Raw genomic sequence first — 27,197 nt, forward strand, 5'->3', positions numbered from 1 at the left:
TCGGGGAGGGAGGCGGCGGATGCTTTGCAAGGCCATACGAGCCGTGGGGGGGCCCGTGGGCTTGCCCGACCTCCCTCCTCCTCGCAGCCCCCACCCCTTTCTTCGGCATCTTTAGCAGCAGCGGCGGCAGAAGGAGGAGGAACGGCGCGCCTGGGCGCATCGCCGAGGAAGGGGAACGCGTTGCTGCTGCTGCAGCTGCTATTGTCGGCGGCGCCCTGGCCATGGGGCGCTTCTTCGCCCCCGGAGGATGAGGTGGTGGTTGGGACTGCGGCTCCTGCGGCGCCGGGAGCTGCCCGCTGGCTCCTGATGAGCGACTGGAAACGGCATCGGAGGATGGCGGCGGGTCTCCTGGCTTGCAAAGGCCCCCGCACCCGGCTGCCGGTGGGCGCCAGCGCCCTGGGCTTCTTTGTCCTCTGCTGGCTGTACATCTTCCCCGTGTACCGGCTGCCGGACGAGAAGGAGGTCGTGCAGGGAGTCCTGCTGCAGCAAGGCAGAGCCTGGCGGAGGAACCGCAGCGCTGTCGCCGGATTCAGGTGAGTGAGTGAGTGCCAGCCGGGCAGCCCTGGCGGGCTGCGCGGCTGGGCAGCCCAAGGGCACACAGGGACACCCAGCAGCGGGTGAGGGCGCCGCTTGCCTCCCCTTCGCAGGAGGCCGTGGCTAGTCCTCTGCATGAATCCTGCCTCCCCTTCGTCACGCTCCTTTATTGATAAGAAGAAATTAAAAACTTGATAGAGCATAGGACATGTCCCCCTGCAGAGCTTTCCTTCTAGCTTCCTTCCTGGCTTCAGTAGATACTGATTTCCAAACAGGCAAGGACGCGTCAATTTTTTGGTAGGGTGGCATTATTTTTACATCGCCTTTATTGGAGACCCTCTCCCCCCAAAATAGGAATCGAGAGCTAATTCGTCGGCATAACAAGCGAAGTCAAGTTGTGACACTGCAGCTTTGCAGAAGGAACTCCCGCAGGATGGCAGCCTGAGCGGATGAAAATGATGGGCTTTTCTGTATCAGAGCATGTGACCTTTTATAAATACTCTCCAGGCTGCAATCCTGTGCTGTTGTCGTGCAAGAGAGATAATTTTCAAAGCATCGAGAAGGACATGCTGGGCAAGTTAAGCTAGAATGCTGTTATCGGTATTTACAAAGCAAAGATATTAAAGTCATAAAGAGCAGAATGTGCTGCTGTGCTGTCAATCAAAGGGTGTCAGGAAGGCCGCCTTGACCACACAACACCCTTTGATTACACATCAGAGCAGCTGGAGAAGACAGAGGCCAAAATGTTTTGCCTTGAGACTGCAATCCCTCTCTTTTGTTTGCTGCTGTCATCTTCCTGTATTGCCCTTGTGCCAAGTCTGAATAACAGAGATACATAGAGAAATATTGGAGATCTTGTTTTTTGCTGGGGGGGTGGGTGGGTGGGCGCAGGAGGAAGGGAAAGCTGGTTGCAAGAATTTCCGATCTATTCTGTCTGGCCTACAATTGTGTGGCTGGTTTCCACTAGCCACGTGCTGCCTTCACAAGCTGGATGCAAAGATTATTGCTGCCCCCTCTTTATTTCCCTGACCTCTGGTTCATATTTATTTAATGCCTTGGACTCCCAGGTTGTAGTGCCACACTCGATAACGGCTATACCGCACTGGAGCTCGGATACGCCTTCTTCGATACAGGTCCCTTCTTTTGTTCTCTCTGTCTCCCTCCTTTCTTGTCTGTGCCACTGTCTCTACATGTACATTTTCTTACTTGGTACCCACCTCTGAAGTTTGCCACATTCAGTACTGGCAAAATTGCAGGGATTACGTCCCTGTCCCCAGCTGCTGCCCCGGTTGTGTGAAAGTGGCAGAGAATTGCTGGGGAAGGGAGACGTTGAAGCGTAATTGTCTTGCTTGGGTTGTGGGCAGAGGGTTTGGCCAGATGGGGTTTTGGAGTTTCTCAATGTTGCCCTCCTCCTCCTTTTTCAGTAATTCATAATATATACGTTGTTGGATTTTTCGCCCAGCCACCCCCCACAACTCATGGTCTATATAAACAATAGCACGTTGTCTGTATCGAAATACATTTGTGTGTCGAGGCCCCCAGAAAATTCCCCCCAATAACTCAGACAGGCACATCATTTTAGGTTTTGTTTTTGGCATAGTTTTGGCCACAACTTTATTCAAATTACAAATTAATTTGAGTGTTGGCCTTAGGCTTTGGTTAATCTTCTGCCCCACGGTGGGACAGGACCAGCTCTGACTTTCCTACGGCCTGAAAGCGAGATGAGCACCGCAACCCCATAGCCGCCTTTGACTGGACTTAACCATCCAGGGGTCCTTTACCTTTACCTTTTTACATTTATCCCTATATCTAAATACATATCTGCATATATCATCCCGTTTCTAATTCATTTATCCCTATATCTTTTTTGATAACTATGTTTTTATTGAAATATTTTCCTTAAGTAATAAAAGTGCATTCAATGTCTCTATTAGCATCTCCCTTGACTCTCCCTCCTGATTCTCTCCACGTCATTCACTCCCTCCTCCCCAGAGAGCAGTCCTTCTCCCCCCCCCCAAGAGGAAATGACAGTCCTGAGCTGATTCAAGTCTGCTTTGTTTTCCTTTCCTTTCTATTTCTTCTACAATTGCCCTCCTCCAGATGTTGCTGGAAGATCTCTCTCCCCTGCTCCACATGCTTCCAACCCAGCCTCAATACATCCAATTTATTATTTTTAATCTCCTGTGTCCAGACCTCACCTCTGCCACAGATCCTTCCTAGTTAGCCTTTGGCCATGCAGGATCACTCTGTAAAATGGGCACAAAAACAGCAGTTCAAACTGTAAAGCAATTGTGCACAACTTATAAAGCAGGTAAACGGTAAAAAGACCCCTGACCCCTGGTCGACTCTGGGGTTGCGGCACTCATTGGCCGAGGGAGCCAGCGTATAGCTTCCGGGTCATGTGGCCAGCATGACAAAGTGTTGCATTAATTAGGAACAGACCCTCATCCCATGTGTTTTCAATTAAAGTGAAAGCTATCAGGGTCCGTTGAATAGAGGCTCATCTGGGTCATTCTGCGGCCTTAGGCGAGTCACATTCTCATTCCCACTCTCATCCTCAGTTCCCTTACCTGTAAAATGGGAGCAATAGAAAACAACATAGGATTTTTATGGGGTGGGCCCATTTTAAAACAACAAAGCAATGAAGTGCTTTGCAAACAGCGTTTTACAAGAATGTTCCACGTTCACACCCTGCAGTCCATCTGCAAGGCAGGCCCCCAGACATTCCTATTTTACAGATGAGAAACTGAGGCCGGCATAGAAAAGTGTCTTGCCAGAGGCTGCGCAGTTAGATAGCTGGGAAAGCTGAACCCTCTCCTTGTGAGCTGCTACCCCTGCCACAAAGAGAGGTGCCTCCTCACACTGCCCCACAGGGGCCTGGGAAGCACCCCCTGGCCAGCCCCAGAGGCACCATTCGCCTGGGGAGCTTGTAGCCAGAGCTGCTGCAACAAACAGCTGTGCAAGCCTTTGGGAGGCAGAGACCTGAGAGGACATCAGAGGAGGGAAGGGAAGAAAGAGGGACAGAGACCAGGGTCAGCCACGGCACCCCTGACCATCATTCAAGGCACCCAAGGATGCCACCGCACACTGGTTGAACTAGATGATAGGGATTTAAATCCATGGCACTTGATCTTTGGCATGTTTTAATTATTGCATTGTTTTCTACTCCACTGCACAATTTGTCCTTCGTACACATGGATAAAGGTGAGATTCCTAAGGGCTGTTTACACTGAATGCATCTTGGATGTGGGTACCAGTTTCTTGGAGGAACTTATGCATGTCCTGCGTGCTTGCAAGAACACATGATGGACACATGCAGAACTGAGTAGCGGCTGCCTCTTATATGCAGGTTGAGTCTGTCACAAAGGGTGATGATTCATTAAACTTACAGTATTAGTTGCTTGTCACCCGAAGGTCTCCAAGCGACTTACAGCAAAAAAATCCAATCCAATCCAATCCAATCCAATCCAATCCAATACAATACAATACAATACAATACAATACATAATACCATAGTTCATCCTCTACAAAGCTACAATTCAAACTACAGTTCTGAGAATTCTCTTTATCTCTTTCTAACTTTTCTTTTTCACCTCTCCTCAACTGCCTTTTCTTCACACTCCTCCTTTAAAAGAGAGAGAAGAAGGATAATCTCCATAATTCTTCTTCTTGAAACTCTACTTTTAGAAAACATGAAGGGTTTCATGCAAGAAACAATGTATTTATAAATAATCTTGGCTTCCAAACATTCAAGTCACAACTTGCTATAATGCGTAAGATGTTTTGATTATATGTTATGGCCATAATCACACCATATGCTTAAAAGGGCTGTGATAACCATAAAAGCACATTGTGTCACACACGGTATCATAAAAGTGCTTTAAATGCATGGTGCAACAGTGGCCTGTGATGGTGTGTTTTCTATGGAGCCCTGTACTTTTGTTTCCAAATTCCCTCAGTCAGATGCCTCTGAAGCCCTTCAAACCAGCCTCTGCCAACTGCGCACTTTATGGATGTTGCTCAGTTCAGCCTCCCATCACCCCTGCCCGTTGGCTGTGCTGGTTGGAGTCCATCCAGGTCTGGAGGGTCTCACATTCACCAGCGTTCGAAACTAGCCAGGCGCGTTTTGCTACAGGCACGGTTCAACTTGCGATTACGTGGAGATTCCTGGGCGTCGGGTTGGCAGCCTTAGTTTAAAAACCTCTGCCTTAGTCCATACTTAATAGCATGTCTATTTCCCTTGTGTGTGTTTCTCCTTCTTGCATACTGGGACGAGTGAATTGTTGTAAGAGCAAGCTACAGTCAAGTAACGTACGGAAACTGAGGTCCAGATCTGAGGGTCTCCTGGCGAGAAGCGAAGTTACAGGGAACCAAGCGGAGGGCCTTCTCAGTAGTGGCACCCGCCCTGTGGAACGCTCTCCCATCAGATGTCAAAGAAATAAACAACTATCGGATTTTTAGAAGACATCTGAAAGCAGCCCTGTTTAGGGAAGCTTTTAATATTTGATGAATCATTGTGTTTTAATATTCTGCCGGAAGCTGCCCAGAGTGGTTGAGGAAACCCAGTCAGATGGGTGGGGTATAAATAATAAATTATGATGATAGTTACAGGTAGGTAGCCGTGTTGGTCTGAGTCTGTCACAGTGGCCGGAGCGGACTACTTCAGAGTAACGACGCTACGCAGCTCTGCATTTTATTCTTTTATTGGTGCTGCGTATTTACAGTGCTAAAGTCATTGCTATTTACACGGAGTGATGTGATCAGTCGGTTTCAGAACCTCCTAATGGCTTTTGGCGCGTCTTTCTCCAACACAAAAGCTTTGGCAGACCCATCCTCTTTCCCCTCCTCTTTCTGCGTAGTTCTGGCGTTGGGGGGATGGGTCTCCCTCCCTTATTCGCCCCTTCCTGTCCCGCCTGGGACCCTGGCTCCTCTACCTTGCCTGAGCCTCGGACCCGACTTCCTGCTTCCCTACTGGAATCGGAACTCTCTCTGCTTTCCCCTGTGCTCGGTGATTGGCTTGAACTCAGGAGGGGAGGGACTTCGCGATATCCCCTGTCCCTCACATCCACCCCCCTCCCAAGCTCTCCTTCACCCCTCCCCAGGTCCCCCCCAGGTGTCGGTGACGACTGGAAGCCTAAGAACTCAGTGCTTTCCGAGCCCGTTGGTGTGAACACCTCCCCCCAGTCCTGCAAGCCCCCCCCCTTCCGCCTGGGAGGATGGGAATCCCAAAAAGTCCGTGGCGTCAGAGCTGGTGGGGGTAAAAATGTTCTGCCAATCTGCTCCTTCCTCTGACTGGGTGGATCTCGGTGACACCCATACCTCATCCTCTGGTTCCTCAAACTCCGCTTCCCAGCGCCATGGTGAACTGCTCTCCCGTGCTTCCTCCCCCTCCCCCTCCCTTTCCATGTGCCAGGGCTTGGGTCTATGGGGAAAGAGGGCGTGAAATTCTTCTACCAGGAATTCCTCCTGTATCTGAGTGGCTGGGACCCATTCATTCTGGGACGGTGGAGCATCCTCCCATGCCATGAGGTACTCCAGTCCCCCCACCCCCCACCTTGAATCCAGGATGGCCGTGGCCTCATTGAGTTGCTCCCTGCCTTCCCTCTCCCCCCCTCCCTCAGGGGTTTGTTCGCTGTCTCGGAGCCTGCTGCTTTCCCTGTACGGCGACAGCAGCGATCTATGAAACACAGGGTGCACCCTCATGTCCTCTGGCAGTGCCAGCCTGTATGCCACCGGGTTTACCTGTTGCGTGACCGTGAAGGGGCCCAACCTTCTGGGCGCCAGCTTTTTGCATCGCCCTCTGATGGGAAGGCCCTCCGAGGACAACCACACTTTGTCCCCCACCCTAATGACCTCCCCCGGTCGCCTGTGGCGATCTGCCCCCTTCTTGTACGCTTCCTTGGCTCTCTCCAAGTGTTCTCTGAGCTGCTGGTGCACCGTCTCCAGTTCCTCTGCCCAATCCTCAGCCTGTGGGCCCTCCTCCTCCTCCTCCCCCTCCCTCTCTGGGAAAGATCTGAGGTCACGCCCGTAATTGGCCTTAAAGGGCGACACCCCTGTGGAGACGTGCACCGCATTGTTGTAGGCAAATTCTGCCAGTGGCAGGCGATCCACCCAGTCCGTTTGCCGCTGGCTGACGTAGCATCTCAGGTACTGCTGCAGAATGGCGTTGACCCTCTCCGCCTGTCCATTGGTCTGCGGGTGTCTAGCCGTCGACAAGCTGACCTCCACCTGCAGGAGGTTCATGAGCCGCCGCCAGAACCTGGAAACAAATTGGCGGCCACGATCCGAAATAACCCTTAAAGGTAATCCATGCAGTCTGAATACGTGATCCACAAACAGTTTGGCTGTCTCTTCTGCAGAGACCGCCCTGGCACACGGTATAAAGTGGCACATTTTGGACATGAGGTCCACCACCACCAACACTGCGGTCTTGCCCCTGGATGAGGGCAGGTCTGTGATGAAGTCCATGGACACTACTTCCCACGGCCTGTGCGGTGTGGCTAAGGGCTCCAGCAAACCTGCTGGTGGCGCTCTGACCACCTTTGCCCGCTGGCAGGTGTCACAGCCCCTTACATAATCCCTCACATCCTCCCGCACCCCTGGCCACCAGAAGTGTCTCATGACTAGGTGAGTGGTTTTATCCCTCCCAAAATGACCCGCCGTTGGGTTGTCGTGCATCTGCTTGAGGACCGTACGTCTGAGCTGGGTGGTGGGCAGGTACAGTGCACCCTTGTAGAAAAGCAGCCCCCTGCGTTCTGCAAAGTCTGTTGCCTGCTCCCCCCCCCTTCTCAGTTCTCTGAAGATGCGGTTGGCAAATTCATCTGCTGCCGTCAGTGCTGTGAGTTCTGCCTCGCTTACCACTGCTGCTCCGCAGGACCAAGCTGACGGGGGGAAGATGTGCCTGGGTGCCGGTGGCGCCTCCTCCTCCATGTACTCTGGCTTGCGGGAGAGGGCATCCGCCCTGACATTCTGCTCTCCCGGGATGTAGTGTATGGAGAAGTTGAAGTTCGAGAAGAACTCTGCCCACCGTATCTGCCGCTGGTTGAGCACCCTGGCAGTTCTCCAGAACTCCAGGTTCTTGTGGTCTGTGCACACCTGGATGGGGTGCTTGGCGCCCACCAGGAAGTGTCTCCAGTGCTGGAACGCAGCGTGGATCGCAAGAAGTTCCCGATCAAACACCGTGTAGTTTCGCTCTGGCTGGGTCAACTTCCTGGAGAAGAAGGCACAGGGTCTCCACTCTCTGTTGGCGTCCAGTTGCAACAAAATGGCGCCCACAGCTTTATCAGAAGCATCTGTCTCCACGCGTAGGGGCGCGTCCTGAACCACGTGGAACAGGTTCTGGTCTGAGGCGAACACCCTCTTGAGGCTTTCAAACGCTGCTTGCGCCTCTGGTGTCCACCTGAACTTCTGCTTGCCTCTCAGGCAGTCAGTGATGGGAGCCGTAACGCGAGAGAAGTTCTTGATGAACTTCCTGTAGAAGTTGGCGAAGCCTAGTAGGCATTGGGCATCTTTGCGCGTCCTGGGGCTGTGCCAGTCCAGGATGGCCTGCACCTTGTCCTTGTCCATCGCCAGCCCCTTGTCTGACAGCTTGTAGCCTAGGAAGTCCACCTCCTTGGTGTGAAACTTGCACTTCTCCAGCTTCACATACAGGTGGTTCTCCTTCAGGCGCTGCAACACCTCCCTGACATCCTTCACATGCTGCACTGGGTCATCGGAGTAGATAAGGATGTCATCCAGGAAGACCAAGCATTTCCTGAAAAGGAGGGACCCCAGGACGTGGTGCATGAAGGCCTGGAAGCATGCTGAGCCCCCTTGCAACCCGAAGGGCATCACGAGATATTCAAAGGAGCCCAGAGGCGTGAACATCGTGGTTTTCCATTCATCGCCTTCCCGGATCCTGATCAAGTTGTACGCCCCCCTCAGGTCTAGCTTGGTGAAAATCTTGCCCCTGCGTGCCGCTGTCAGGAGATCATCCACTCTGGGCATGGGGAAAGCCACTGGCTCTGTCACTGAATTCAGCCGTCTAAAATCCACCACAAGACGGCGCTGTTGCGTGTCTTTCTTGTCCACCCAGAAGACCGGGCTGCCCCCTGCTGCCTTGCTTTCTCTGATGAACCCCCGCTTGAGGTTCTTGTCGATGAAAGCGCGCAGATCCTCCAGTTCCTGGTCTGACATGGCGTACAGCTTGGCTGGGGGTATAGTTGCCCCTGGCACCAGGTTGATCTGGCAGTCAAAAGGCCTGTGTGGGGGTAGGTGGTCGGACTCCGCTTCGCTGAAGACCTCCTGCAGGTCCCAGTACGGCTTGGGTATCGCCTCACCCCCTTTGACGTGCATGGTGGCCACCGTGGCTATCGGAGGCCCCTCCCCTGGTTGGTGCTGCATGCAATGTTCCAGGCAAAAGTCCGATCCAAAAGTGATGCATCTCTGGTGCCAACTGATGGAGGGGTCGTGGCGCGCCAGCCAGCTCATGCCCAAGACGATGGGGGGGTCTGAGATGGTGGTGACGTTGAATGCCAGTGTCTCTGAGTGCCTCCCCACCGTCATTCTCATGGGGGGGGTTTGATGAGTGATGGCCCCTCCCAGCAGCTCTCTGCCGTCAATGGTTGCCACGTGCAGAGGAAAATCCAGCTGCAGAAGCTGGATCTGGTGCTCTTCTGCAAAGTTTCTCGAGAAGAAGTTCGCTGACGCCCCACTGTCAATTAAGGCGAGGACTGTCAGGGGATAGCCATTTGGGAGCGTGAGCGTCACTTCTAGAACCACTCCTGCTCTGGGAGGGGTGGGCTGGCTCTGCTCCTCTCTGTGCGGGTGGGTGGGCTGGGGCTGTTGTCTGCTGACTGTGCCTGGCTGCTGCCCCTTGTCTCCTGCAGCCAGGCTTTCCCGTTTCCCTGCTGTGGTGCTGCGTCAGTGGGGGAGGGCACAACCGTTCCCGCCTTTCCTTGCCACTCCCTGCGATGTGGGCAGTCTCTGACGAGATGCTGGGGGGAGTTGCAGAGAAAGCAATTCCCGCCCCTTCCCTCCTTGCGTCTTGGCGCCGCTGGGGTTTGAAAAGCCCGCGCGCGCGCGCTATCAATCTGCATGGGTTCCTGGTCCTGACTGGCCCCAGGCGTGGCTTGAAAGGGTTGTTGGGGGAGTGGCTTCTCCTGCGACCGTGGGAACCAAGCCCGCTTTGCGCGCGTTGCTTGCTTGTCGCTCCACCGGGATTCCTGTCTCACCCCCACCGCCAGAGCCGCTTTGCTCAGCTGATCCATATTACTGGGCTTTGGACCTCTTGAGAGCTCATCCTTCACCTCCTCATGCAACCCCAAGTAGAACGCCGCTTGCATTGGGGGTGACTCGAGTTCCCACCCCAATCTGTGCACCAGCATGGTGAATTTCGCCCAATACGCGCGAACTGTCATATTTCCTTGGCGTAAATTATGAAGTTCCTCCTTAGTCTGGTCCATATGACTATCGGACGAATACATCGTTTTCAAACCTTCTAGAAATAGTTTGACATTCTTCATGCAAGGATTCTTTGTTGCGATTAACGGTCTTAGCCACTCCCTGGCTGCCCCGGTAAGGTGCTCCACAATAAACGCTACCCTGTGCTCATCATCAGGGAACTCAGCGTGGTGCAGCTCAAGAGCATACACAATCTCAGTCTCAAAGCCCTGATATTCCCTCGGGTCTCCATTGAACTTGCTTACTAGGGTCCCGGCTCTCCTTCCTGGCAGCACTTGGACTTGGGGTGCCCCTCCCGCCTTGTTTTTCTCTGCATCCAGCTTGTTTTGGAGGTCTACCGCCACCGCCCTTAATTCTTGCTCTCTTTCCTGTAGCGCTCTCACCTGTTCCGCAAGTTGTAGCCGGTCGTCCTGGACCTTCCTAGTCTCTTCTTTAGCTGCCTTCAATTCCCCCTGCGCCTGCAGCGACAGCTGCTGCAGTTCTTGCTGGGCTTGCTCCGCGATCTGCCGCCATTTCTCCGCCTCTGACATGCTCATCCCGGCAACTCCAAAGTAGCCCAAAAAGGATTAGGAGGTTGCTGTCACAGTGGCCGGAGCGGACTACTTCAGAGTAACGACGCTACGCAGCTCTGCATTTTATTCTTTTATTGGTGCTGCGTATTTACAGTGCTAAAGTCATTGCTATTTACACGGAGTGATGTGATCAGTCGGTTTCAGAACCTCCTAATGGCTTTTGGCGCGTCTTTCTCCAACACAAAAGCTTTGGCAGACCCATCCTCTTTCCCCTCCTCTTTCTGCGTAGTTCTGGCGTTGGGGGGATGGGTCTCCCTCCCTTATTCGCCCCTTCCTGTCCCGCCTGGGACCCTGGCTCCTCTACCTTGCCTGAGCCTCGGACCCGACTTCCTGCTTCCCTACTGGAATCGGAACTCTCTCTGCTTTCCCCTGTGCTCGGTGATTGGCTTGAACTCAGGAGGGGAGGGACTTCGCGATATCCCCTGTCCCTCACAGAGTCGAAACAAAATAAAAAAATTCCTTCAGTAGCACCTTAAAGACCAACTAAGTGTTTATTTTGGTATGAGCTTTCGTGTGCATGCACACTTCTTCAGATACACTGAAACAGAAGTAACCAGACCCTTATGTATATTCAGAGGGTGTGTGTGGGAGGTGTGTGTGATGGGAATGGGTGATGGGCTGATAGGAGTGGTAAACCTGTTGATGACTGTTAACGACTGTTAATGACTGCAATTGGTCTTGCGGGGGGGGGAGCAAGGGCTGAGGTGCTAAGGAAAGCTTGATCATGTATGATTATGATGATGATGATGGTGTAGTTGAGATCATAGAATCATAGGGTTGGAAAGGGACCCCAAGTGAATAGGCATTCCATTGTTGGGACCGTAACCTAGCATTAAGGTGTCATTTGGTGCCTAGCTTATATATCTTGGTTTCTCACTCTGCCTTTAAACTGTGCTTTAAATTTGCACAGCCCCTTGCTGGCTGTAGGATGGAAGGCTTGCTGAATGGTGTAAATTAAGTTCAAGCTCACCTTTTTCTGAATGTGTTTGTTGTAATCGCCTTGGTTCTTTCTGATCTCCTTTCATTGGCTATGCTAATGTTATAGAAAATTATATGGGGGGGGGAGCAGGACACCATTCTTGATGAACAGAGAGGGGTGACAGAATTTGACAGTTGCAATACCCAGAATCCTGTTCAACGCCATCTTCCCAGTCTCCACTCTGCTTCAAAGACCTTCACCCCTCCTGCTTGGACGCAACCCTGCCTTAAGGAAGGCTTAAGGATCTGCATATGCACAACAGTTAGCATAAGCTCACACATTTCCCTTCTCCACCTTCCCCTCCGCTCCAGACTCCTTTAGATTATCACTACAGAACATTTTGCCTTAAATTATGCTAGATTCTCTCTGTATTAGAATTGCTGTTTTATGTCTCAGAACCTTTATATATCAGGACTACTACCTTTTGCATAGAATTCTCTGTATTAGATATGTCTCCTGTAAAAGGAAATGCTGCATAACCCGTGCATGACCCCAGGATCATCCTTGCGTGACCTGGGGGAAAACACCTGCCGGATGGACCCCAACCCCTCTGCAATTGCCAGGAATGGCCCCACCTCAACTCCCATCTAGACTGATCAAACAAAGGGAAACCCATCAGCAACGGAGGAGAACAATTGACATTTCACATATGAAGAAATAGTCGTATCAACACCCAGTTAATCCCATCAGCACCCATTTTCCTTGTCTTTCTCATCCCTCCCAGTCCAGGGATTTCCATGTGGGGACAGAAAGGTATAAAAGGGAGATTCACCATTTCCTGGGGTTCCTTCCTACATTCTTTGAGGCAGGGACCCTACAGCTGTAGTTCTTTCTTTTCTGTAATAAAAGGATCAGTTTGTTTTTCCTGACAGCATCGTGTGGTCTCTGTCATTTCCCGGCGGAGCTGAACTTAGTGCAAATTTTGGAGCTTCAGACCCACGTCTGTCCTTCCTAAAAGGCTGTGCATTTTAGGGGCAATTTCCCATATCACTAACGTTTTATTTTGGGGAGACAATGCATGGGGCTGGGGGAACTTGTGGCTCCAGATTCTGCGGCTACAACTCCCACTAGCCCCAGTGGTCAGGGTTGATGGCGGTTGTAATCCAACAACACCTGGAGCTTCCACGCCCTGCATTCCCAAAGAATGACTGAGTCATCCCTTACCTGTTCGCATCTGTCTGTCTCGAGAGACAGTGGAGTGTGCCTCTGGGGGTGAAGTCAAACCATAGAATCATAGAATTGTAGGGTTGGAAGGGACCCCAAGGGTCATCTAGGCAGGAATCTCAGCTAAAACATCCTTGACAGATGGCCATCCAACCTCTGCTTAAAAACCTCCAAGGAAGGAGAGTCCACCACCTCCCTAGGGAGACCGTTCCACTGTCAAATAATCCTGTCGGAAAGTTCTTCCTGATGTTGTGTCGGAATCTCCTTTCTTGTAACTTGAAGCCATTGGTTTGAGTCCTACCCTCCGGAGCTGGAGAAAGCAAGCTCGATCCACCTTCCACATGACAGCTGTGCCACATGATTCCTGTGTCTTAACCGTGAGCTGCGAAGACCAGTTGATAACATGGATCTCTATGCCCAGAAACTGGTGTCACCCAAACCGCTGTCAAAAGCCCAGCTAAAGAGTTAGCAACCCTGCCGTGACTGCTAGCGGGGTTGGCAGGAGAGATGTATGGCTGGTTTGCCACTGACCAGATGCTGAATAATAACGTCAACAGCAAAGACGTGCCCTTCTAGATGGGAATAATGGAATAACGTTGGGGAAGCATCGCTGAAAAACTATTGAAGCAAGAATGATGTGTGGACGGTCCCACACAAACCCACCACTAATGCAGTATTACTGTGCTGGTGACGTGCTGAAGATGACACCTGCCAGGAAACTCCAATCTGGAGGGGTCCAGAGTCTTTGCCCCCCCCTCCAGCTCTTTAGCAGAAAAAAATTGGCAACCCTTGTGAAAAATACAGTAGTTTTCAACAGGAAGCCTTCAAACCTGTCTTGTCAAAGTGATGTTTTATAATAAGGGGGAGATGCAAGGCCAAACTTTCAGACTCAGGGTGTGTGTGTGTGTGGGTGTGTGTTTAACCCAGGGGTCAGCAAACTTTTTCAGCAGGGTGTCGGTCCACCGTCCCTCAGACCTTGTGGGGGGCAGGACTATATTTTGGGGGGAAAATAATGAATGAATTCCTGTGCCCCACAAATAACGCAGAGATGCATTTTAAATAAAAGCACACATTCTACTCATGTAAAAACACGCTGATTCCCGGACCATCTGTGGGCCAGATTTAGAAGGCAATTGGGCTGGATCCAGCCCCCAGGCCTTAGTTTGCCTACCCATGATTTAACCCATTCCTTCCCGGTTGTGCTCCTGGGGAAATTCCTTTGAAGCTGGCTGGTGTTTGCATGAGAAGAAATCCCCATTGGCACCAGTGTGGGAATTTCCTTCCAAAGCAAATGCCAGCTTCAGGGAACAGGATCTTTGTGAAGTCCACAGCAGGAAAGTAAAGAGTTAAATCAGGCAACCCCAAACTTCGGCCCTCCAGAGGTTTTGGACTACAATTCCCATCATCCCTGACCACTGGTCCTGTTAGCTAGGGATCATGGGAGTTGTAGGCCAAAACATCTGGAGGGCCGCAGTTTGGGGATGCCCGAGTTAAATCCTTCCCTTCTTTTCCCGCTCACCCCCTTCCACACCTGCTTTTTTCAGGCCCCTTGAGGCTGCATTTTTTTTTAAAAAAATTAAAATACTTGCACATTTAAGGCAAAGATTCAATATCTAGATTGGTCTATGAGCTGCATCAGCTGAATCGGAAGCAAACCTCTGCTCTTGAGCTCTAAAAGGGGACCTTGCACACATCGATTTCCGTGCTTGGATATTTAAGAAAAAATATGCCTGTCCAAGATAAGGAAGGGAAGCTTCCTGATAATGTTTTCCAGCTCTGAGTGCCTCAGCCATTGTGACTTGGCCTGATGATTTATTTGGGGATTTTTTTTAACCTACTCAGCCCTTGAGTTTCCAGATGACTATCAAAACCAAAGCATGCAGCAAACAATCCCATAGTCTTAGCCATGGAAAGACAGACTTAAATCATCTGTGAAAGCAGATACTTGGGAGCCCTCGCTGCTGCCCCCCATGCCAAGATGTGGCAGTAGGTCCCATAAAACAGTGTAGTGGAGCATGAGGCCCCGATTGCCAGGGATCACATCTAGGAGTGCCAGGAGCCATGCCCTGCTCTCAATACTCCACCTGCCTTGGCGAGTTTGGAAAGGGGAGCAGAGAGCTCTTCCTACCCCCTGAAGCAGAGCTTGCTGATCCTGGGCTCTGGGGTGCAGTGATGATTGTAGAGTTGGAAGGGACCCCCGAGGATCATCTAGTCCAGTGTTTCCTAAAACTTGGGTCTCCAGCTGTTTCTGGACTACAACTCCCATCATCCCTTGCTAGCCAGGACCATTGGTCAGGGATAGTGGGAGCTGAAAGGTCATGGGATTGCAGTTGCAAAGGCTCCTGGGATTGCTAGACGTTTTCCCGCTCTTTTGTGAGCTGTTTCACAAACTGATGTGCAAATATGGAGAACTGAACTTAAGCATGGAAAAATGAGAAACAGAAACAGGCAGATTGGTCCATTGCTAGCTGGGGCTGTTCTGACCTGGTCAAGCTGTGCCTTGGCGCATCTCCAGCAAAAGGGAGCCACCTGACTCCTGAAATGTCCCACATGCCTGCAGTGATGTGCACTGATGACTCTCTCTCATGCATCCTCTGCAGTGTAATGGCTAGATGTTTGAGTGCCCAGCTCCAGCCTTGCTCCAGCCACGATCTCCTTTACAAATGGCCTTTGAGAAACAAGTCTCGCCTTCTCCCTCCCCACCCCAGAACTACCTCTCTGTTTATTAAAGGCAAGGGCTTTGCAAGAAAAGGGGCAATTCAGCTCCGAAAGTAATTATACACTGGCCCTTTCTCATTATGCCTAATTCTAGTGGGAGAGTGGCATGTGAAACGAGAGCCAGGCATATAATATCTATATTATGAAGAGGAAGGCCAAAATAAAGAGGCCTTTGTATGGATGCTGGGGAACCCAACCAATGAATTGCCATTTTGTGGAGAGCTGACCAGAAGTTATCCAGATTCTTGGAGCGGAAAGCCTTCATCTGTCTGTATTTCTTTTTCTCTGCCTCTATTCCTCCCTCTCTCCCTCCCTCCCTCCCTCCCTCTTTCCTTCCTTCCTTCCTTCCTTCCTTCCTTCCTTCCTTCCTTCCTTCCTTCCTTCCTTCCTTCCCAAGGTACAGTTTAAGGGCCTTTTAAATTTTAAAACTTACTGTCTCTTTTGGGGAGCTATGGGCACGTCTAGAATTTGGAGATTGCTGTGGGCTCCCATCCCCTTTTGACAGACGGAAAGAAAGAGAGTGTACACTCTCTCTCTCTCTCTCTCTCTCTCTCTCTCTCTCTCTCTCTCTCTCTCTCTCTGCTTTTCTATTTGGTGCAGCAGAATCGAAACAGATCCTCTGGAATTTGCATTACTTTACATAGAGTCTCCCCCCCCAAAAAAAAACTACCATCAAATGAAAGCTGACATTGGTAGTTGGCACAATTGGTTTCGTTTTTTAAAAAAATTACAAATCTTGTACTTTCCCATGCAACAGGACCACTGAGCCAGTGTGTTGTAGTGGTTAGAGTTTCGGACTAGGGCCTGGGAGACCAGGGTTCAAATCCCCGCCATGGGGCTCACTGGGTGACCTTGGGCCACTCACTGCCTCTCAGCCTAACCTACCTCACAGGGTTGTTGTGGGGATTAAACGAGGAGGGGGGAATCTTGTACACCACATTGAGCTCCTTGCAGCATACTCTCCAACATTTCTCTGATGAAGTAGGGACACCCTATCCCATAATGATGATGATGATGATGATAATAATAATAATAATAATAAAATATACCCCACTCTGGCTTTCAATATGTATAAAAACATAACAAAACATTAAACATTAAAAACTTCCCCATACCCCTAGTAGGGCTGCCTTCAGATGTCTTCAAAAGGTTGCATAGTTACTTATCTCCTTGGCTCGGGGGTCCCATAACTCCATACCCTTCAACATTTATCCGATGAAAACAAGGACATCCTAAGGAAAAGCAGGACATTATGGGATCAAATCAGAAACCAGGGCAGCTTCTGTAAATCCAGGAATATCCCTGGAAAATAAGGACATTTGGAGGGCCGGATGGAGTAATGGAGTAAATGAAATAAGTATTAAATAATATTGATCCAAGGCTTGGATCTTTGAGCTAAATGTTGACTACAGAGAACTTTGGGCTCCTAAGGTAGCTCTTTCTCCCTCGCTAATGCTGTCATGAGGCTGCTGAAGAAGAGATGTCTTGCCCGAGACTGCTAGAGAGAAGGCAGTCTGAGATCAAATAACCTCATTGCCTGAGGAGAGAGGATGAGGGCATCTATTCAAGCTGTCCGTCAGCCTGAGATGTGGCTGGAAAGCAGCTACTGCGAACAAAAACCAAGTCTAAATATATGTAACCCCAGTGTTGTTGTTGTTTTTTATCTTGCATTGCTTTGGGTTCCTTCTCCTCAACCTGGCCACTCCTGCAAAGCAGGGAGGCAGCTCATAAATGCCCACAAACAATTACTGTAACCATCTAGTCTACTCCCTGACTCGATCTTTTGGCCCGGCGAACAGCAGAAATATGTTGAAATCTAAGCAAGCGCTAAGCAAAGTGTCTTCCCTCCAACGCCGACTGTGTCATACAGCTCCCATGTGAGAGCATAATGCGCAATGGAAGTTTTAAGTGTGCATGAGAACGTCTGTTCCCAGTTCTGTAATGCAGCTGCTTCAAGGAGATATGGGTGAGGAGTTCTCAGCCCACGTGGTCTGCAGATGTTTTTTTTTTTAAGAAAAGGAATCAGAAGTTTTAAATTGTGTTTAGAAATTGGATTTCATAATAGTTTGTGTCGTTTCCCACTGTGGTAGGGTTCCCATGGCCAAGTCCCACCAGCCTCCCCAGACAGTGTGTCTGTCCAAAACAGAGGCGTATTTTGCTGAAAAATACTATAAATGCAGTTAAATTGGTCAGCAGTTGTGATGTTATTTTTAATCTAATCAGTATGTGAGAGGCTAAACTTGACTATTCACGTTATTCGCTATTTCCCCCCCAGTTCTTTCGATTTACGTCCTTATTGTGATGTTTGGTAGTCACTTGCTGAAGATCTTAGCCCCGTTTTTTATTTGCGTGTGCTTGCAAACCAAATGCAAGTTCTGGCCCAGGATGTTGGCATCAGTGCACCCTCCACAGTTTGACTTTCTTTGGAAGCCAGCCCATTTTTAAAGCAGTTCTCCCTACAGAATATTAAGCCTTCTACCCTTTCTCTCTCTCCCTCTCTCCCTCTCTCTCTTTCTCTCTCTGTCTCTCTCACACACACGCAGAATGTTATGCAAGTGGATTTTGACTGCAGGCTTTGCTAAACATAGTGCACCCAAGCAGCCACCCTCTTTCAGAACTTGCTGTAACAATGTCAGTGGCAAGTGTCTCGTAGAGAGAGACAGAGAGAGAGAGAGAGGTTTTTCTGCACTCCCATCTGTACTGATGCAGTCGCTGACAGTTACATAACAGAGACCTTTCCTGCAATGCATTTCAAGGTAAACTCGCGCCTGCACTGCAGATCCCTTGGGCAGCTCAGAGCCGGTGCTATTTTGATTCCCCAAGGACTGTCTTTTTTGGGTTGTTTCCTCCTGCTTCTCTAGACCAATAGTTTTGAGGGAAGATATTTGAGCAAACAAAATGTTCCTAAAAGCCAAATTGCAGAAGATAAGATTGGTTCAAGGAATTAACCTCAGTGCTTTTTTATTGCCCTTCCCTTCAAAGATCTAATTTGATATCAGGAACCTTCACTGTCCCCTTTTTGGCTTGTGCTAGATAACGTACATAATTGCTTAGGCAAAACTACCCAGATGTCTTAAATATTGCTAGTTACAGGTAGGTAGCCGTGTTGGTCTGAGTCGAAACAAAATAAAAAAAATCCTTCAGTAGCACCTTAAAGACTAAGTTTTTATTTTGGTATGAGCTGACGAAGTGTGCATGCACACAAAAGCTCATACCAAAATATAAACTTAGTTGGTCTTTAAGGTGCTACTGAAGGAATTTTTTTTATTAAATATTGCTGTGTGTTTTAATCTGTGTTTAGTTTATTGCTGATCTTAATGTTTTGAATCTCCGCAACTGTTGTTCTTCGCTATTTTACTGATAGTTGTATTGTTTTATTCTTTTGGGAAACCGCTTTGGGGTTCTTACAATCAAGCAGCGTATAAATTTTGTGAAACAGTCAGTAAACGAAATTCCCAGAGTCCACCGGAAAGAGAGATTGGTTGTTAAAGCACTCTAGAAGTTGTTGCTCTGTGAGGAAAATAGGGGCCTCCTATTTTAGCGGAGTGAAAAGTGTAGTGGTTAGAATGTTGGACCCAGGAGACCAGGGTTCAAATTCCCACTTGGCCGTGCAGCTCACTAGGTGAGCCTAACCGCCTAACCTACCTCACAGGGTTGTTGTGGGGATTAGATGAGGAGGGAGAGAACCACGTATGCCACCCTGAGCAACTTGGAGAAAATGTGGGATAATAATTGTAATAAGTAAAGAATAAAGAATAAATAAAGTACCCTCAACAAACTACAGTTCCTAGGATTCTTTGGGGGAGGAGCCTTGACTGTTAACGTGGTATCATAGTGCTTTAAATGTAATGTGTGGATGTGGCCTAATTCTGGTTTTGCCCCATCCTCCTCAGAGCGTAAAACTCTTAATCTCAGGGTCATGGGTTCGAGCCCCACGTCGGGCAAAGAAAAAACCCTGCATTGCAGGGGGTTGGACTAGATGGCCCTCGTGGTCCCTTCCAACTCTTTAATTCTGTGATTCTAGGACAGCACTGAGATGAAGGAAGAAGATGAGGAATCCGACAGCAAGTCCCACCCCCTAGACTGGTTGTAAGAAAGGCAGGCAGGTGGAGGCTGGTTGAGGGCTTAACGGAGGCTGGTGGAGCAGCTGCCCCATTCATCCTCATGGACCAACCATCACGGTCCAGAAATCAGGATGCTGGCTTCAGCATCCTTTGGTGGACTCGCATTGCATTCCTGTCTTCTTTTACCTGTTGGGAACCCTGAAGCTGGTGTAGATTTCTGGATCTCACACACCCTCTGAGAAATGTATTTCGAAACAGAGGCCATGATTCTATACTGTAATTCTAACACAAGCCTCTTTCTTTCCGCCCCTCCTCCTAATGTTTCTCCACCTAAAACTGCGTGCCTGTGTGTTTAGATGAGTAGTTTGCATTCTGCTTAAAGTGTTTATGATGGTAATATTCCGCAGCAGACTGTTTCATAATCAATACTCGCGCCCAGTGTTTACATTTGCAAAAGCTGCTGTGTGGACTTGCCCTTCTGGCACGACCTAGATGCAGAGGTTTCGAGCAAATCTTGCTGCCAGGACTCCTGGCTCCAGTCTGCATACCTAACCATACATTTGAAGCACATTCCCACCAACACCGAGAGCCCTGGGAACTGCCATTTACTGCCAACGGTGCTGCAATTCCCAGCACCCACAACAAACTGCAGCTCCCAGGATTCTTGGGGGAGGAGGGAGTGTGCTTTAAATGCAAAGAGCATGCAAAACTTTAGGTCCATCAGCCCAATGCTGTGCATTGCTCTTCCACCAGAGGTTTGGCAGGCTTTCTCGCTATTGGCTTTCAGGCATATCTTGAAGACCTTTTGACGCCTACAGTCCTGCTCAGCTGTTTAAACATTTTAAGGGTTTATTTTGTGCTGTCTTGTGCACACCGCCTTCAATATATTTCGTGTGAGTTGCTAGAATCGTAGAATCGTAGAGTTGGAAGAGACCACAAGGGCCATCCAGTAGAACCCCCTGCCGAGCAGGAAACACCATCAAAGCATTCTTGACATGTGCCTGTCAAGCCTCTGCTTAAAGACCTCCAAAGAAGGAGACTCCACCACACTCCTTGGTAGCAAATTCCACTGCCAAACAGCTCTTACTGCCAGGAAGTTCTTCCTAATGTTTAGGTGGAATCTTCTTTCTTGTAGTTTGAACCCATTGCTCTGTGTCCGCTTCTCTGGAGCAGCAGAAAACAACCTTTCACCCTCCCTCTATATGACATCCTGCTGGAGGTGTGTATTTCAAAAACTGGGTTTTCCTGCCATTTCGCTGCATTCCAAGAGGTGAAGTGGGGACACGAGCACCTGCTCGTGAGGAGAGTTGCCAAGAAGAGTTGGCTCGGGGGTGATCCGTCTCAGCAGCTGCATTGTTTGAGTCATTGTGTGAGCGAGTGCCCATGTGTGGGGTGTGGTTCATCCAGCTGGTCATCTGCATTGTGCTTGTGGGAGGGGGCATACAGTTCCCAACTTGCTAGATTGGTGCTGTCCCCATCCAAACATATCATAGAATCAGAGAATTGAGGAGTTGGAAAGGACCCCCAGGGGCTTCTAATCCAACCCCCTGTATTGCAGGAATCTCAACTAAAGCATCTATGGCAGGCAGCCACCCAGCCTTGGCTTAGAAACCTCCAAAGAAGGAGAGTCCACATTACAACCTCCCAAGGGAGATTGTTCCACTGTCAAACAGCTTTTCCTGATGTTTAGTTGGAATCTCTTGTAACTTGAAGCCATTGGTTCGAGTCCTACCCCTCTGGAGCGGGAGAAAACAATCTTTCTTCACTTTCCATGTGGCAGCCCTTTAGATCAGGGGTCCCCAAACTAAGGCCTGGGGGCCGGATGTGGCCCAATTGCCTTCTAAATCCGGCCCGTGGACAGTCCGGGAATCAGCATGTTTTTACATGAGTAGAATGAGTTCTTTTATTTAAAATGCATCTCTGGGTTATTTGTGGGGCCTGCCTGGTGTTTTTAGATGAGTAGAATGTGTCCTTTTATTTACAATGCATCTCTGGGTTATTTGTGGGGCATATGAATTCATTCATATATATTTTTCAAAATATAGTCCGGCCCCCCACAAGGTCTGAGGGACAGTGGACCGGCCCCCTGCTGAAAAAGTTTGCTGACCCCTGCTTTAGATCTTTGACAATGGCTATCCTGTGGACGTAGCGGCAGGGAACGCGGTGGTTCGTTATTTTAAACCTCCAGAACTTTATCGATGTTTTCAGCCGAGAGAAAACAGTGAAGCAGGTAGAGACAATTGACCACCTTGGTGTCCCTCTAGATGTTTTGGACTTCAGCTCCCAGTGGCTGATGGGAGTTGTAGTCCAAAACCTCTGGAGGGCACCAGGCTAATAGGAGCTGCTGTGATATAACACCCCATGAATCCATATGCATCTCTGGGCATGACCAAGTTACAAAGTATTCACATCAGTGCTGACCATAGAGGGCAAGAAAAGCAAGCGAGAAGGGAGATAATGCATGAAAGTACATCTAAGTCTGCTAGAGAATCTGTTTTCCAGATGGGGAAATGTCAGGTGCAAAGAGAAAACGTTGGTGTTGACAATTGGAGTGGTTCTCCTGCATTTTAACCCTGCGAATCTGCCAAGGCAGCTTGTAAATTATTATAACACCCAGCACTTTACACTTCTGTATGACTTGGGAAGCCTGTTAGTTTCCACGCTGAGCTCTTGCACATGTTTCAAGGCACATAAGTGCCGCTGCAGATCATTCTGGTCAAGGTGACTGGAAACCATTAAGGAATAGCTCGTCCTTGTCAAGTGATCCTGAATCTGCATCCTGGAAGGAATGAATGAGGCGACCCCTAAACACCCAATCACTTAAGTGGGGAATGCATTGTGCTATCAGCAAAATCCTAGCTTCATGAAAATTATACGTCAGAGCGGCCAAAGAATGGCAAGGAGAAACATCTCATTAATTACGACTTGCTGATTCGCACTTATAGAGCTGCAGTTTGCTCTCCGATAGATGCTGATCTCTGCTCCCCTTAATAAAATCGTAAATCTGTCACAACCAATCAAATATAGGTGCTCAGCTGTGATTGCACAGCTTGCAACATTTTCCCAGAGCCATAGCTTGGTGGCAGGAGGAGCTGTGCTGCGTCAAGAAGGTCCACCTCAAGTCCTATGATGTCACTGCGGTTGGTATGTGGTTCTGTTTGAGACGAGACACGCGTGGTTAGAGGTAGGCAATCCAACGCCCTCAAGATGTTGCAGGACTCCAGCTCTCATCAGCCTCAACCGCTATGACCAGTGGTCAGGAATGATGGGAGATGTAGTCCTGCAAATATCTGGAGGGTACCAGGTTCTTCCTCCCTGCATTAGATGCATAGCCAAGCATTGGGTTTGGGTTTTGTTCAATTTATTTATAATATATTTACATAGACAGCTAAAAATTGGGGTTTGGGTTTTATTCAATTCATTTTAAATAAATTTATATACATAGCTAATAGTTGGGATTTTATTAAAGTATTTGCAAGAAGTAAACTTAACCTAGTACTGTACCAGTATTTAACTAGTAAAGGTAAAAAAAGGTAAAGGACCCCTGGACGGTTAAGTCCAGTCAAAGGGGACCATGGGGTTGCGGCGCTCATCTCGCTTTCAGGCCGAGGGAGCTGGTGTTTGTCCACAGACAGCTTTCCGGGTCATGTGGCCCGCATGACTAAACCACTACTGGTGCATGGAGGACCATGACAGAAACGAGAGTGCACAGAAATGCCGTTTACCTTCCCGACGCAGTGGTACCTATTTATCTGCTTGCGCTGGTGTGCTTTTGAACTGCTAGATTGGCAGGAGCTGGGACAGAGGAAAGGAAGCTCACCCCGTTGCGGGGATTCGAACCGCCGACCTTCTGATCGGCAAGCCCAAGAGGTTCAGCGGTTCAAGGGCTCCCAACAACAAATAAACAAGTGGTAAGCCAATGACAAACTTTGGTTAGAACCCATGGTTTGTCTGAAGTGAGACAAACCATCAACTTGAGTTTGGACAGAACACTAAGCTAGTCCATGGCTTAGCTGTGAGTAGCGCAGCAGGAGGAGGACAACCAGGGGAAGAGTGAAATAGATTCAAATTTCCCTCCATGCATTCCTCTTCTCTTGTTCACGCCTAGCCATGCTTTGGATTACCATTGTGTGAGAAACAGCTGAACAGATCACAGTATCCAGATATATATAAGGGCTTTTATTCTGCATTACATACTGCTCAACAATAACTATTTTGGGCGAAGGTACAGGTGAATATAATATTGCACTGATGCCTTCATTTTGAATTTAGTAGCATGGCACAAATCTCCACTGCTGTGTTAACCAGTAGGGTTTTTTTTTTGGGGGGGGTGTTTAAAATCTCCAGGTGCTTTTAAAAGAAATCCATTTATATATCTTTTTTCTACCGTAGTACTAGGAAGCTGAGAACCAAGAATAGAAAGGAAAGTGGGGTGGGGTGCCTGGGGTACTATTTTGTTGCATGATGAAGAAGTAATTCCATTATCTGCAGGAGGGCTGTTTCAAAGGGCAGGCTTTGTGACAAAGAGACGCATGGGAAGAGCTGCAGGGAAGAGGGAAGGACAAAGGGCTTGTGTGGCAGTAGCAGCAGATGGCAGGAACTGGGAAAGTTCAGCAGCCAGCGGGCATCTCTGCAAGCTGGCTTTGGGGTTCCCGGCAGGTTACCACTAGGGCAGGCTTTAGACTGGAATAGAATCGAGCGGAAATGTCCTCTTGAGTTTTGTAAGTGGATGCAAGCAGCTCCTCCCATATAGAACGCTGTCGATTATATACCAGGCGCCGAGACGCTCAGAATACTCTCCTCTCCCTGTCGCAGCTGATGAGCAGGATATTTCTCTCTCTCTTCCCCAGGTGTTGGGAACCTTTGGTCTTCCAGGCGTTGCCGAGCTACAACTCCCACCAGCTTCAGTAAGCATGGCCAATGGCCAGGGATGATGGGAGTTGTAGTTCAGCAGGGCCTGGCAGGGCAGAGGTTCCGCACCCCTGATTTTCACCAAAAGGTTTTTTAGGGGGGGAGTAGATCCAATTTGCGGCGGGATCCCCAAACTGCATACCTGCTCCTTCAGAGGAACTGTCACCACATCCAGAGCAGGACACCTCCCGTCCACCTGGTCTAGGGAACTATCCATCTAGCCTTATCCGGATTGCACTTCAGATATTCTGGTGTCTGTAACCAGCAGCAGGCTAGTAAATGACAGTCTTGTGGCAGTCTTATTATGAGTAGAGTTGGCAGGCATTTGGAACATGTTAGTAAATTGTACTTGTCACAGTCCTTGTTTGACTACTTCTGAGAAACTAGTACCACAGCCATTCTGTCTTTAAGGCTTTTATTTTGCCTGATATTTACAATGTGATTCAGTATCAAGAATACATGTCCGACCAGTCTGACGAAGATTCTCCCAATGCCTTGCGCCTGCTCCTCCCCCAGCATAGTAAACGTGGGATTCCTGTCCTCCTCCCTTTGCGCCTGCGCACCTTGGAATGTCTTAAGTCAGGCATGAACTTAAAAGGCATTTCCCCGCTGGACACTTCCCCTGACTCCTCCCCCTGATATCCTGTCTGAGGTTGCAGTAAGGGCTCTGGGATGCTGCCTGAGCCAGGGTGTCTCACTTCTGCGATTGTCAGGGAATGCTCACTGCTAGAGCAATCCCTGACAGTACTGATTTATTTTTCTATAGATCCCGCAGCCCTCTATTTGCTGTTGAACCATAACACCCGTCCTTTTTGCCCTTTGGCCATGCTGACTGTCCGCTGAAGGCCTGTAGCTCAGCCTTAGAGCACTGGCTTTGCAGGTCCTGGGTTCAAATCCTAGCATATCTCGGTTGGGCTCTCATCAATTGGTCTCGTTCAGTTGTCTTTTTTCTTTTCTTTTTTCTTTACTCAACTTTCTCTGTTAGGAAACTACTGAAAGACTGCTGTGACCCTGGACGCTTTTTTGCCATGACTAAAGAGAACTCTCCGGTGGGGAAGAACCTCTGGTATGACGGGGAATTTCTGTACTCCTTCACCATTGACAACGAAACCTTCTCCCTTTTCCCAAAGGTCAGTGACTCTCTTGTTTATTTTTATCTGTTATCTGCATTTGTTCATTTCTTCTGGAACACCTTTGCTGATATGGAAATACCCAGATGCGGAAAAAACGACAGTCCGCAGGATTCTGCAGGTGTAGCAGCGCCACAAACCGCAACAGCCAGTGTGGTGCAGTGGTTAGAGTGTCAGGCTAAGGCCTGGGAGACCAGGGTTCGAATCCCCACTCGGCCTTGAAGCTCACTGGGTGGCCTTGGGCTAGGCATCGCCTCTCAGCCTAACCCGCCTTGCAGGGTTCTCGTGGGAATTAAATGAGGGGGCGAGGACCATCTACACCACCTTGAGCTGCTTGGAGAGCCATGGAATTGTAGAGTTGGAAGGGACCCTGAGGGCCACATAGGGTCGCCATATCTCCTCTTTTTCCAGGACATACCCTCTTTTCCAGGTCTTGTTGCCATATGTCCTCTTTTCCTTACTACATGTCCTCTTTTTCAGGATGAAAATTTCTGTCGTGGTACATTTTTAAAATTTGGCAAAATGTCTGGGTTTTTTTTTGTTTCCAGTAACCCTAGAAATTTTTTCTAGTGCGTTAGACTCGGATCTAAGACACCTGGCTAAGCTAGTCTGCAGCAGAGAATCAGAGCAGCATTTTAAACAACTATGTACTGTATAAATCCCTTCTCTTGTGGCTGAACTACGGTAAAAGGACGCTGGCTCAGCCACAAGATCTTGGAGGAGGAGTCTGGGAGGGCAAGAGTTAACACCCCCCTGCCCTTAAGGAGAGCCCCTATGTACATGTTAAACAGTTTAATAAATTGTTCTGTGCACACTTATGTTCACAAAGATGTGAACATGAGTCCAAATACTTTCATGTGGCAAGTGAGGGAGCAATATGGTTTATTATTATTATTATTATTATTTATTATGTTGAAAGTTAGGAACATTGCTACTAGCAATATATCACAGCTTCTATAGCCTACATATAGTAGGGGCATTTCAAATGAGAGTCGTTCTAGCAATCCGTAGTTAAAAGCTGTTTTTGTTGTTTAGTTGTTTAGTGGTGTCTGACTCTTCATGACCCCATGGACCATAGCACGCCAGGCACTCCTGTCTTCCACTGCCTCCCACAGTTTGGTCAAACTCATGTTCGTCACTTCGAGAACACTGTCCAACCATCTCATCCTCTGTCGTCCCCTTCTCCTTGTGCTAAACGTCTCCTGTAGTTAAAAGTAAAGGTAAAGGTAAAGGGACCCCTGACCATTAGGTCCAGTCGTGACCGACTCTGGGGTTGTGCGCTCATCTTGCATTATTGGCTTCCAGGTCATGTGGCCAGCATGACAAAGCCGCTTCTGGCAAACCAGAGCAGCACATGGAAACGCCGTTTACCTTCCCGCTGTAGTGGTTCCTATTTATCTACTTGCATTTTGACGTGCTTTCGAACTGCTAGGTTGGCAGGAGCTGGGACTGAGCAACGGGAGCTCACCCCATCACAGGGATTCGAACCGCCGACCTTCTGATCAGCAAGCCCTAGGCTCAGTGGTTTAACCACAGCGCCACATGGGTCCCACAGTAGGTAAAAGTAGGAGTTGTCAAATGTGTCTTCTTTTTTGCTTTTCAAAATATGGGAACCCTCTTTAGTTCAACCCCCTGCACTGGTGCCCCTGAATAGGCTTCAACCAACCACCAACCTTCTGGTTAA

At 49.1% G+C, this 27,197-nt stretch overlaps 1 protein-coding gene across 1 annotated transcript in view; it reads left to right on the forward strand.

Annotated features, from left to right (window-relative positions):
- ST8SIA1 (ST8 alpha-N-acetyl-neuraminide alpha-2,8-sialyltransferase 1) overlaps positions 1–27,197 on the forward strand; it is an 84,461-nt gene continuing 57,264 nt past the window's right edge. The window contains exons 1-2 of the mRNA XM_035127872.3: positions 1–533; positions 25,369–25,513. Coding sequence (XP_034983763.2) covers positions 307–533; positions 25,369–25,513 — 372 coding nt within the window. The 5' untranslated portion in view covers positions 1–306. The remainder of the gene's footprint in view (positions 534–25,368; positions 25,514–27,197) is intronic.

This window comes from Zootoca vivipara, chromosome 9 (genome assembly GCF_965207765.1).
Source record: "Zootoca vivipara chromosome 9, rZooViv2.hap1.1, whole genome shotgun sequence".
NCBI lineage: Eukaryota > Metazoa > Chordata > Lepidosauria > Squamata > Lacertidae > Zootoca > Zootoca vivipara.